The 13433-nt window shown below is 39.9% G+C and overlaps 2 protein-coding genes across 3 annotated transcripts in view; one reads left to right on the top strand and one right to left on the bottom strand.

The window, feature by feature from the left end:
* Positions 1 to 2008: 2008 nt before the first annotated feature.
* LOC102302560 (glucose-induced degradation protein 4 homolog) lies at positions 2009 to 8387 on the bottom strand. The gene is made up of 6 exons (XM_005932880.3): positions 8010 to 8387; positions 7562 to 7621; positions 4603 to 4710; positions 4406 to 4507; positions 4184 to 4314; positions 2009 to 3448 (listed from the first exon to the last, which is right to left on the bottom strand). The coding sequence occupies exons 1-6, from the start codon at positions 8199 to 8201 to the stop codon at positions 3385 to 3387; spliced, it is 657 nt and encodes a 218-aa protein (XP_005932942.1). The 5' UTR covers positions 8202 to 8387; the 3' UTR covers positions 2009 to 3384.
* Positions 8388 to 8511: 124 nt separating this feature from the next.
* Positions 8512 to 13433, top strand: part of atpaf2 (ATP synthase mitochondrial F1 complex assembly factor 2) — a 7089-nt gene continuing 2167 nt past the window's right edge. The window contains exons 1-6 of one of the 2 annotated variants that reach the window (XM_005932879.3): positions 8512 to 8755; positions 8872 to 8933; positions 9026 to 9070; positions 9190 to 9338; positions 9578 to 9675; positions 10448 to 10528. In XM_005932879.3, coding sequence (XP_005932941.1) covers positions 8724 to 8755; positions 8872 to 8933; positions 9026 to 9070; positions 9190 to 9338; positions 9578 to 9675; positions 10448 to 10528 — 467 coding nt within the window. In that variant the 5' untranslated portion in view covers positions 8512 to 8723. Of the gene's footprint in view, positions 8934 to 9025; positions 9071 to 9189; positions 9339 to 9577; positions 9676 to 10447; positions 10529 to 13433 lie in introns of both variants that reach the window. The other variant, XM_005932878.3, reaches the window with a different exon arrangement.

The following is a 13433-nucleotide window of genomic DNA, read 5'->3' as shown; positions in this document are numbered from 1 at the left end:
GAGTTGAGCTGGTGGTAAGGCGGTGAATACAGGGAAGGGTCTCTGAGGAAGCTTTGTTTGTGCTCGTGTGTTGATAGAGGAAGCATCACAGTACAACAATCCTTTGAATCTGTGCTCAAAACACCACAAAAATGGCTTCATCTGTATTGTCAGTTGCATTAACATGTTAGTTTATCCATTTTTGGGGCTTGAGTGCCTCTGATGGTGGTGGTCATTTGTATTATAAATATTTGACTGTTTATAATAACACTTATCTTTTTTCATATTTTTGCTTCTGTTGACAGTTTGACAAGTGTTTGTATTTTTCTCATCTATTCTTTGAAGGATGCAATGCTGAAAAATATGTTTAAATCAGGTGCACTACATTACCTGTAACAACAACTGTAGCGAAAGCAAATCTTTTAGATTGATGATACTCCTCATTATTTTATTTACTCTTAGGGGAACCTAAAACATGGTGTTGGGGGATAACACTACAAAGTGCTGATAGGTTAGCTATCTTTCACCATTTCTAGTTTATTCCAATGAGCACCTGCTTCTCACTGCAGTCACATAGTGAAAATGATTTTGTTTATTCTGGGATGCTGCGGCTTCTAAACTAAAGAGAGGATGAACTGGAAAATGCAGTCCAGCCTGAGCTTAACACAACTACTCAGTTTCCCCATTTCTTAACCATCCGTAAGGCTTTCCTCTGTGTACTAACTGGATTGCTACATTGCAAGAATTCAGGTCAGCAGACAAGAAAAACAAACAATAATAATAATAATGAAAGGTGGGTAAATGTTAGCTAACAAATATATGTAATTAAAGCAGCTGCTTGATTCTCCTTAGGCAAGTAGAGCGTCTCTTTCTTACTTTTCAAGCAATACTTTCTTTTTCAATAAAGGATGTGTGTTTGTGTCTCAGTCGGCTGAAAGCTGGTTTCTTTGCTGGGAAAATAAGAAATGAATACAGAAATGCATTCAAACATTTGCAAACATACAAGGAACAACATGTTGTGAACTCACTGAGACAGGTTTTCTGGTACTTTCTTTACTAATCTTGAGGAATAGTTCTCCAGGCTTTGTGTTCTTCATCCAGATGATCTCACACCGTTTCACAAATGTTGAAGTACAGACTCTGAGGAGGCCCATCCACAACCGACAGCGTTTGTTCTATTGTGTGTTTTTCTATCCAAGCATGATTATACTGTGGAAAAGTTTGGGATCATTGTCACGCAAAAATCTATCATTCCTCCGTTTTTCTTACCTGCTTTCCTTTCATTGAGGCTTCTTCCACTGAGACCATTTCTGATGAGGTTTCGGTAGATGAAACAAAGGATCAAATGGATCTCTCAGATCCTGCGTCAGGTCTTTGCTGGATTGTTTTTTTCCTGTTACTTACAGACATGACATTCAGATACTTTTCATCATCTGCGGATCTTTTTTAGTCCTGCAACTTCTTATTCTGTCCTCTACTTGCCCAGCTTAGTCAGATTTCTCACAGACACAAGTTACACCATGCTGAGAAGTTTGTAGCTTTTTGTGAATCCTTTTGTTGGTGCAAAAATACGGTTTCCTCTCTGCCAAACTGTGTTTTAAATTCACATATTTATATCGATTCAACTAAAGAAATGTGACCAAAATGTGTTTTTTTAACAGACTGCCAGTAACAACACTGGTTGATCCCTTGACTTAAGTGCCTTCTTTGTGCTTATGATTCATAGGCCAGTGGCTAAACGAACAAAAACAACCTTCTCTTAAAAATGGTTGTTTTTGCAGCCAACGTCCCAAAAAAAAACCCCTCTAAAAGACCTTTGCAAGTGCGTCAAGACCTTTGCACAATGCTTCTAAACAAAGTCAGGGTCGATAAATCCTCAGGAAGGCTGCAACAAGTGTTTAGCGACACTAGAGGGCACCAGAGGGCAAGATGATCTTCCAGTTTATCACACCTTTCATCAGCGTTTGAAATGAACACGTACCACAACTTATTGTAAAGAGGTCAAACACATAAGACAGAACAAAGGGTGTTTTGAAATTGTTTTTTTAAAATCCATATTCCACTCTTTACAGTCACACCACCAATCAAATCCAATGTTAGTCTCAAACAAACACGTTTTGTTATAATACAACTCTAATAAGCTTTAAAAAGATGGCACCATCAAATAGAAGGGGAACATGATTAGGCAGGAGAGCGTTGTCACATATATTTATAACAAAAATATTTCCTTTTAATTAAGATAGTTCTTTTTCATATACTCTAAGGATAGAATCAAATTTTCCCTCTCACATATCAGGGCCTTACTTTTGGGGAGTGCTATCTTGAAAGTGTTGCATAGTTGAGGAGACAAATGTAGGGTGGTGGGGGGGGGGTCTTAATTTAAAACGACACACGGGGAGTAAAAAGCTTTTCGTTTGATGCAGAGTGCAGGATAAAAAAATACTCTCTTCTGAATACTGTTATGGGATTGTACTGGCTCTAAAGCCTTCATGTAATAAAGAAAATGAAAAGTGTGAAACCTGCGGCCTTGAAGCTTGTGTACTGGGATGTAAGTGTAGAACGCTAACTGCAAGCATTTTAGTAACAAAAACAAAACCTGTGCAAACATAACTCAAAAGAATAAGATCCACAGCAATCCTATGTGATGATCTCCCAAGCGGTTTTATAAACACAGGGGAAAAGCTTGTGTCTCTCAGATTGTATCCATTTTTAAAAAAGAAAGAAAGAAAAAGTGCCGCTCAGTGACCATCATTCAGAGTAAAACAACATATACTCTTGGCAGGCAAACAAAGAACCAGCTTAGCTTAAAAATACTGACTTTCTAGCTTATGAGCTTATTAAAGCTCCAATTGTAAAACCTGATAAACCTAACCTTCTGTGTTGGCTTTCCTCCACCGACATGGTGATTTACTTCTTTAGAGATTGTGTTTATAAGAACAGAGTCCTGCAAGGAATCCTTGTCTGACGGTCGCCGAACCTGTTTATTCTGCTCATTCCAAGTGAATGAAAGCTGGATACGTTTCGATTTGCAAAATAAGAAGGGGAATTCCCAACTCAGCTTAAAGTGTCTCGAGATATTGTGCCAAGCATTTTTAAAGCCAGACATTAAAAGAAATGAAGAAAGGGGCACACTATATGAACCGCACCCAGTCTTTGCTGCTGGTTCTGACTTTACAAGCTCCAACCAGGGAGCACACCTGCACTTTCTTCCTTTCCAGCATTTCCATGCGTACATTCATTTGTCCCTTATATCCTGTATACTCATCTTCGTCTGTCCACCCACTGGTTGAGAACATGTAAAAGTTTGTACTGCTCCAAGTCCAAATCCCTAGTAGCGTCTGCAGACCTCTGCTTTGCTTTTAAGTCTTAGTCCAACAAAAGAAAGATCCACAACGCCGACCAGGGTCACCGGAACTCGTAGATTGCTGCACTGTGCTCGGGAACATGGGTGAGGTTCAAAGACTGGTACCTGGTAGGAGATAGTATATGTCAGCATGTATATACATTAGCACTATGTGAGAAATACAGACATAAGAGTGAGAAGGCACATTTTTGTAAGTACAGGCTACAGAGCAGTGCTGCACTTCTGCAAATGCAATATTACAGCCAGACCTATATCAATCACCTATCTGATACTGGCTGGTCGCAAATATATTGGTATTGGCTTCAATTCTGTATAATGTGAGGCAATATGAACATTTTGCATAGGTACAACATACAGAAAGACTGTAAGGCAATGGTGCCAACAACCACACCTCAAAGACTTGGATGTTAGTTTAATTGGTGGCTGTAAATTGACTGTAGGTGTGAATTTGGTGAGATAAAAATGGCTTTGAGACTATTTTGAACAGCAACAGTTAAACTGCTACCACAGAATGCACAAAAACACTAGAGATGGAGTAAAAGTGGGGCTAAGTTTGCTTATAACCAGGCAGCATAACCACATAAATTAAACAGACCAAACTGCGGGTTGGACTCTTCTGCTTTGTGTATATAAAATTACACATTTTAAACTAGAGCTGTCTGCTAATTATCTGAGAAGCCACAATTGAGAAAACTTGAGAGAAGCTGACTGACTGAGTTTTCCCCAACCAGATTTTCAGCCAGTCTAGGATAAAGCAACTTTTCAGAGGTGAGCCAGCTGGTTAAAGCTCCTAATACAAGTCAACCTTGAATCACAATAACTTTTAGTGTGCTGCATCACCATTCGGAGCTCCTGTGGTAGTAGTAGCCCTCAATTGTTGCTGTGGATTTCTGGAAGCAGATGTAGTAGAATCCCGCAAAGGAAGCGCCGCTGATGTCCTTAATTGTGTGGTCAGGGACTAAAAACTGTTCCTACGGCAGGCAGGTGAGAAAAAAAACCAACAGAAATATAAGAGGCAACCTACTGCAGAATATAGTTAAGTTCACTGTTCAGTAATCGTACCTTCCACCTCATGAAAATATAGTCAGAGTTCTTCAGATCCTCGTAGTCAAAATCGTCAGAGTTGAATGTCTTTGCATACTGGTAGAAGGCCTGGAACTTGCCCTGGACACAAAAAATGTTTACAGGATAGGTCAGAATAAATCAGTCTGATGGAGAATAATTTTTGTAATTTACAAATAAAAGCGGTTTCACCATACCCAGTGCTTACGATCCACATCCTCATCTGCATCCCATTTCCGAGTGAGAAATGGCCGTTTCCTACTGATGATCTCTCCAGCAAAGAAAGTGGTCAGTGTTGGATATTCCTAAAACAACAACGAGAAGCAACTGAAGACACATCTGGTCACTTCTACTCTTTGTAATTAAAAAGAAAGTAACATTAAATGATAACAAACACATCTGTCTACTTAATGTTCAATTATATAAAAGACACTTCAATTCTAAAACACTACAGAAAGTGATCATTTAGAGACTGACAAATAAGAGGTATGTGTAATAAGCCAACACAATGTCACAGCTAGTTCACCACTGCATTCATACAGTGGGAATGTTCTGGATGCTCTGTACAGCAGGAACACAAAGACGTGAGCCGTTACCTAGTAATTACTTCTGTAATTCACTCGACCCGCTCCAGTTCGCATACAGAGCTAACAGATCAACTGAAGATGCCATTGCTACAACGCTCCACACCACCATCTCTCACCTGGAAGTGCAGGGCCGTTACGCCAGGCTGCTCTTTGTTGACTTTAGCTCTGCTTTCAATACGATACTCCCGGACAGACTAATAGTTAAACTGCTGGAAATTGGACTTCCTTCCACCACCTGCCGCTGGATCAGAGACTTCCTCTCAGACCGTGTACAGAGAGTTAGAGTGGGGCCTCATCTTTCCTCAGCCCTCAGCCTCAACACCGGCTCTCCACAAGGCTGTGTACTGAGTCCCCTACTGTACACTCTGTACACACATGACTGTGTTAGTTCCCACCCAGACAACACAGTCATCAAGTTTGCAGATGATACCACCGTGGTGGGGCTCATCTCAGGGGGAGATGAGACTGCATACAGAGCTGAAGTTCAGAGGCTGTCAGATTGGTGTGCAGATAACAACCTGGACCTCAATACCACCAAAACAAAAGAACTGGTAGTTGACTTCAGAAGGAGGAAGTCCGAGCTGCAGCCTGTCAGCATCAACGGGGAGTGCGTGGAAAGGGTCTCCAGTTTCAAGTTTCTGGGTGTGCACATAGACACAGACCTCCAATGGAGCTCTAACACCTCTGCGGTCTTAAAGAAGGCCCAACAGCGTCTCCACTTTCTGAGAATCCTCAGAAAAATGGACCTGAAGAAGGAGCTGCTGACCGTCTTCTACCGCTGCTCCATTGAAAGTGTGCTGACATATTGCATCGGTGTGTGGTTCTCCAGCTGCACCACAGCACACAGAAAGGCACTCCAGAGGGTCATCAACATGGCCCAAAAAATCATTGGACATCCTCTTCCCTCCCTGAAGGACCTGTACAGCACTCGCTGTCTCAAGAGGGCACGCAGCATCCTACGGGACTGCACACACCCAGGACACCGGGTGTTTAAGATGCTGCCGTCTGGCAGGAGGTTCAGGCTGCTGAGGTCCCGAACAAATAGACTCAAGGACAGCTTTTACAACAGGGCAATAGCCCTGATCAATGTAAATAGCTGACCTGACTGGCTACCTCCCTGGACTTTTTTAGGGGGGAGGTAACAATGTTTAAAACAATAACAATAATAATATTTATATTTATAACAAGGTGCAATAATGATTAATGTGCAATAATAACAGTGTGCAATACACATACACTTATTCTTCTTTTTTATACTAAGCTAATATACTGTGTTGTGTTGTTTGTTGCGTTGTGATGTGTCATATCGTGTCGTGTTGTGTTATATGTAGTGCCGACGTAGGACAGTTTTCCAATTTCATTGTACTACTGTACTATGTACGACTGTGCAATGACAATAAAGAGTTATCTTATCTTAATAACCGAGGACACTAATTATAGCATGTATTGCGTTAGCTGTAATTTACTCTGTGAAATAGATTTTAACACACCTCCTGCAGAGATAGTGTTATGGCCATTTTGCCAGTGTGCTGATAACATCTTATTCACACCATCTTTAAACGATGCTATTAAGGCATGATTAGTAGTATAACATCCACCAATCAGAATAAAGTTGAATTAAAATGACAAGGAAGAAGCAGAGGATGAACTAAAAGCCTAAATATAAGTTTTCAGGAAGTCATTTAACTTAACTACAGTCTTGTTTTGACTGTTTGTTTTCTTCTGGTTACGTGTGGCCATTCGAGTTCAACCTGTGATAAACGTTGCCTTTCCCGACACCTAGTGCACACAGCCTCAACACAAACTCAAACTGCCTGTTTGTGAGCTCAAAATGTAGCCTACTGAATGACACATGTTGGGTGTCTTATATCTTCTCTACCATTGCCATGAATCTGTCTGTGGCCGATCCCGACTACCCGCTCATTTCTGTAGGTATTAAGGTGTTCTGACTTTAAGCTGTTAACAAATTAAAACCTACAGGATTTTAAGAACCTGTGTGACAATCTCAAAACTACTTTTAAGTATTAAGCTAACAAAATTTTTTTATTGATGAGACATGCATATTAGAACAATGTGTTCTCGACAGGCCAATCAAAAAGGAGTTGCACGGCCACAATAACTGGTGCGATCTGCCTCAGGGGAGGGTGCAGTCATTGATTCAACTATTTCAAAGAGCACTCAAAGAAAAGGTTCAATAGTTGAAATTAAACTAGAAATGTATATTTTATAGTGACCAGCAAATGAATTAGTAGATGTTTAATGGAAAGTGTGGACAGTATGTGCAAGAAAACCTTTAAAAAAATGCAAAAAGCCTTCAAGAAGTTAGCCCTTCTACTCCTTTTGCTAAACAGCTGTACTTACGTTTCCCACTGTTTTAACATCAATTGATACTTTGGTTGAAAAGCCCAATAGTCTTTGTGTTGTCTTATGTTATTGCCTTTTTCTCTTGGCACTGTTAGACATGTTTGCTACTACAAAAATAGTCACAACAATTTCCATTACAGCTGTGGCCAGACATGGTATAAATTATTTATGCTCATGCTTTAATGAAGGGAATCACCTCTCTCACCTCTGTTAGTCCTTTTATCTTCAGGTAGCCACATAAGTAGGAATCCTCCATGGTCACATGCTTTAAAAAGAAAGCAAGACATACTATAAACTACATCACATTGACATCAGTTCAGATCAAGTTATGGTTTTACAAAGCCAATGCTAAATATTTAATTTCTAACAGCAACCTCAAATACAAATAATTTTCTACTGAGGTAAATGTTTGTGTAGGCCTTTACACCAATTCTGAATGTCCTTATTAGTATTTATAGTAATAAATTACTTCAGCTGCATTAAAACATTGACAACAAATTTAAAATGTTTGTTTGTATTCAGTCGTGGGCACTGCTACGGGACAGGACAGGCTGATTTTACCACCTGTCAATCATCATGCCGCCCGTTTGACAGATGACCAAATGCCTCTGACATCTCGACTGAATAACGAAATAGCCGCTTCACTGTCCCACCTGCAAAACAACCTCCACGTCATAAGAGTTTCCTTTGCTTTTCTGGTGGCCTCTGAATTTGGAACCGCTGTACAGGAGCGAAGTGACAACACCGGGCTGCTGCGTGTTTATCGGGGGCGGCGGGATAAGTGAGGCCGAGGATGTGAAGGCCGCGGCGGTGGAGTCGCTGAGGTATCCAGCGGGGACAGGCATGGCTCCCGCTTCGCTGACCAGGCACCGACCACGGGCAATTGCCGTCGAGGAGAGGTACTCTGTCGGCGTCTACGAGGAGGTGGCAGAGAGCCGAAGAGGTCCAACAACATTCAAATTCCACTTAATTCCGCTACAGTTCAGTTTACCAGCAACCAAGCTCCCAAAGAAGTGGACTTCGACGCGGTGTTTTAGCGAGAAGTACCCGCCGCTCTCATTGGTCAACTGAGTCTGGCTTTCGAACATTTTCGAAGCTCATTGGTTCGACATGCGGAAGGTTTCGTGGAAATATTTGGGTGTAGTTTTCCAACTGTTGTGTAAGGGTGTGTAGCGCACGTATAGAAGCGCTTTTTAAACTACATTTCCCAAAGAAACTAGAAGCCTCTACGCTGCTGTCAAGCGCCGAAGGTCACACGCGTGTTTTTGAACACAAGAGATGCTTAAGAATTGAGCAGCTGATAAATGGATTAAAAATAAGACTTGATGCTAATAGGAAACTATGCGTGCAGTGCTAACTCTTGTTAAATGAGGACGTTTCAGACACAGACATCTCGCAGGTGTGTTTTCTTCTCAGTCAGCCTTACTTAAAAGCATCACATCTTCACATACTTTCCGCTATGCTTAGGTGTATAGTTAGACTTCAGAGTCAGGTTGGGAATGCTTTTTCTCTCAGTAAAGTGTGCCCGAGAAATCAGTACTACGAATGTGTTGCGAGATACTCCGCAGCCACAGCAGGTAAGAGCAATAACCACATTGAATGAAAGCTCCCGTCATCTGCAGAAGATTTGTGTCATTTCACCCTGATGTGGCGTTTTTCTGTTCACCAGAAAGGAAGAGATTTTATCAAGATGTCAGCATATCTCAAAGTGAAGGTATCTGTAGTTTTGTCATTAGTAATCCAGTCAAGTATAGTATTGTAGTAGCAGGTTTTCCTGCCCCATCTTTATGATTGTGTCATTCTGGATATCTTTTGAAAAATATCTCTATATAGGTGGTTTATATGAGATAAACCTGGACCAAAGGAAGCTGAAAACTCCAGGAGGGAAGCTGTTCACGGTGCCAAATGAAGCCTTGGCCATCGCTGTTGCAACTGAGTGGGATGCTCAAAGGGACACACTCAAGTTCTACACTATGCACTTGGTAAAGCATTTGACATGGAGTTGTAGCAAAGTACTGGTGCCACCTACGTTACATAAAATAATGTTCAGAGAAAAGGAAAATTTGAGAGGAGTTTTATGATTTGATAGGTCATATTTATAAAAGGAATGTTACCCAGATCTTCCAACAGCTTGCAGGACGTGCACCTTTAAAATAACTTTGCCATGATATTTATACAAAAATTTCACTGTAATATTAATTTTGGGAAACTCTTTCCTCAGACTACCCTGTGCAACACGGCTCTCGACAATCCCACCCAACGCAGCAAAGAACAAATGATCACCGCTGCTCTCAAGTTTCTGGAGACTGACACCATCTGGTATGGTACTTGTTTATTTCTATTTATTTTAGGTTTGTTTAATTTTCTGACACTTCAAACATAAACTCATATGCAAATGCATGTATATACATCTACATAGTTCTGTGAACGCCCATGTGCATTCACAGATCCACGCATCTGATAATTATTTAAATTTGAATTTATACAAAATAAGACAGGAAATGAACTATTTTATGGTATTACATACCATAAAATAGTAACACTTAAACTCGCCTTTTTCACCTTGGGAAAAAAATGTCCCTTTGCAGAGTGCTATGATACTTTAAGAACAGTTTGATTTGCGCTACAGTTAATTGTTGTTTCTTTATAGCTTTAAATATGTATGCTTTCCTGATCATAATTATGATGGTATTCAGGTATTTTCCTTAAACAGCGTCACTTAAATCACAATTAAAGCCAAAATTGTGTTGAAAGACAAATATGAAAAATTCTACAATTTGACTTAAAAAGAAAATTATTTTGTTACAGTAGCAGAATAAATGGATAGCTAACTCCTGTACCTGCTTATAAAATCTACTTGTGTTACACTGTTAAATATCACATTTTTAAATCATTTTCCTCATAGGAGCCACTCATTTGTTCATTTTATTAATAAACAAATCAGTGTTTTAACACCTATAAAGAGACATTGACACACTGTAGACAAACTTAGCTGGTTATTTTCTGAGTTGATGTTTTTATGTTGCTTAGTTGCCACCAATTGATTGGAGTTATTGTGACTTTAATGTTGTAGGATTTATGTTTTGTGTAGTTACAGAGTAGATGAGCCCCATGGTTTAGTCGAGCTGCAGAGGAATGAATGGGACCCTGTGCTGCAGTGGATTGAAAAAAGGTAAGAACAGCTTTAGCTCTTGTTGTACATGCTGCAGTTTTGAAGGTAAAATATTCGTGTTCTTTTCGGGGTATCCTTTCTTTTCCTAATAACAATAATTAGGTGTAAAAGGCCTCATCTGTGGTGTTCACATTGCTGTACTTAATACTTAATTCAAAATAGTTAAAGAAAATCTTGTGTATGTTCTCCTTATTTTAATAGTGATTTTTGTAGAAATACAGGCATATAAAGATTTTGTGTAATATTATTAACAGAATGTTACACAGATGATGTTGTGCAATAACATAAGCCTTATAATGAGCAGCGTATCTGATACACATCAGTTCAGTTGTATTTATATAGCTCAATTTGTAACAGTTACCATAAGACACTGTTGTAAGATAAAGACCTTGCAATATTAGAAAGAAACCCCAATAATCATGCCCATTGACCAAGCTCTTGGCGACCGTGGGAAGGAAAAACTCAGTTTAACAGGAAAAAACCTCCTGCAGAACCAGGCTCAGGGTGGAGCAGCCATCTGTCATGTCACTACTCTGGCTGTGATATTCAGCAACTGAATGACTTTTCAAGGAACTTTTAAGGCAACCTTATGATAATAATGAGTACAGTATCAATAATAAATAATAATAAATTTGTTGGGATGTTTCTAATTTTAGGAATATTGCACAAATAAATGAAGTCATTCCTACATTTTTGTTTAATGTGCTCACTGAAGCACATGCTGTGATCAACAATGACTCCAAGATTCTTCATAGTGTTACCGAAGGCCAAGTTAAAACCATCTCAAGTAAATATCTGGTTACATGTAATGCTTCTAGGACAAAGTAAAATAAAATAAAAAAAAACACTTCAGTTTTGTCTGAATTTAGGAGGAAATTAGAGTTTGTAATGTAGTAGTTACTTCTTTACCTGTAGTTTAACTACTTGACCTGTATCACTAGGGATGGGTATCGTTTAGGTTTTATCCGATACCAGTACCAAACCGGTACTTTTGAAATGGTGCCGGTGCTTAAACGGTGCTCGAACCGGTGCTTAAAGAATGGGGAACACAAAATTGGTCCAAAAACCTCTCATGTTCAGCTGGGTTTTTTTTGTAAAAAGGTAACAATGTTAGCCTTTTCTGCAGCTATAGGGCATATATGGCATCACTCTTGGCTGGAAGCAGTGCTTAATCAATGGAAAGGGTGAAGGGAGTATCTGCCATCAAACAAGAAGACAGCCGCATGTAGCTATGATGATGTTTGCTAGTTCACCTTACATGCATTAATGTAATAACGTGGTTAGCCTACTCAACGTAAATTACACACGAACAACATTAAGCTACTCACGCAGAGAAGAACGGCTGCTGCTGCCATCATCATCCTCATCATTTCTGCTACACTGGCAGGGCTAGGGGCCAGGACTCTCCTCTTCGGGTTTTTGGGGGATGTTGCTAACTCCGGGTCGATAACAGGCACCACACCCGCAGTAGATGTGCTCGGTGTGAGGTCTCGCAGCAAGCTATCAAATACGGCGCATTTCTCGGCTTTAACGTCGCCAGGTGTTTCATCAGATTCGAGGTGTTACCTCCTTTGCACAGTATCACAGTATCAGCTTAAAGCACTTGTTGCAGGCTGCTGAGTTTGCATCTTTTGCTGTGAAGTACAGCCAGACTTTTGACCGCTTCGCCTTGGGCATTTTTAATCTGTAGCTCTGCTCTAAAAGAACGTACGTACCTGGGCCCGCCTACTACGCTTGCAAAGGTAAAATGATTGGCTAGAATCTAAAGTGTATGACATCTCAGGGAAAAAAAGCACCGAAATAAAGCACCGAAATGTGCGCTGCTTTTCGGTCTGGTTACTCCCGTTTATGTCAGAACCGGTGCCATTATACCAGTACCCATCCCTATGTATCACCTGCATAGATAAATGAATTACTTGCTGTGGGGAGTAAATAAGTAAAGTAATGCAAAAAAGTCAACAGCAATTTCTAGTAATTATTTATTTATTTGAATACCAACCTGAACACTGGCCAGATTTGTTTCATGTTTCTTGACAGGTCTGGACTGTAGCCTGGCCAGTTTAACCAGTTTACAATCTTGCTACGGAGCCAGGCTGTTAGGGATTTCTGTGTTTCATTCATAACAAGCTGAATGAGCTTCTATTATCCATTTGGTCAGATTACAGAGTGTTTAGTGCTGTGATTTCTGGGAACTTTAAGCCATTTCATGTTGTTCTTTAGCCTTGTGCCATATATGCGGGTATTCCTTCTCTTCTAAGCAGAAAGTTATGCGTGAGAATGTGATATCTTTAGATACTGTAAATCTTTTAAATATGCTATATAACTGAGAAGAAATCCTGAGGTAGGTTGGCATGTTCGTCTGCTCTCTTATCTCCCAATGGCGCACCACACCAGATGTTAATTTGGCACAGATCTTAAATGGATGCTGTGATGACACAATACTCCCATTTGTCTGGTGTTGGGAGTGACTCTGGTCTTGAAGCGGCATGTAAGGCAAATGTGTTAACCACTAGAAAAATTACAACATGTTAAAAGTAGAAATTTGAAAATGAGTGCTGTTTTTTTTTGTTTTTGTTTTTTTTAAAGAACAATATTTTTTTACTCATGTTCAACACTTGATACTTTGTATTTGTTGTATATTTCAGTTAAATCTAAGGAGAAGTGATTCATATTTTACATTCTTTCCAACTTTTTAGCTTTTTCACCAAAGTGCCAATGAGCTTATGCTATGATGACGTCTCCATCTGTTCGTCTGTACAGTCATCTGCTCACAGTTCACAAGAATCACTATTCCTCCCAGAGTGCTTGTTAGCATTTAATTGCTTGTAATGTTCATAAAATGAGTTTTGTCATCTGTAAATGCCCTTCTTCTTCTTCTTCTTCTTCTTCTTCTTCTTCTTCTTCT

The sequence above is a fragment of the Haplochromis burtoni genome, unplaced genomic scaffold (genome assembly GCF_018398535.1).
Source record: "Haplochromis burtoni strain Fernald_Lab_line unplaced genomic scaffold, NCSU_Asbu1 Contig_162, whole genome shotgun sequence".
Classification (NCBI taxonomy): domain Eukaryota; kingdom Metazoa; phylum Chordata; class Actinopteri; order Cichliformes; family Cichlidae; genus Haplochromis; species Haplochromis burtoni.
Note: the sequence above shows the minus strand (reverse complement) of the source record. Positions and strands in the feature narration are given on the sequence as shown.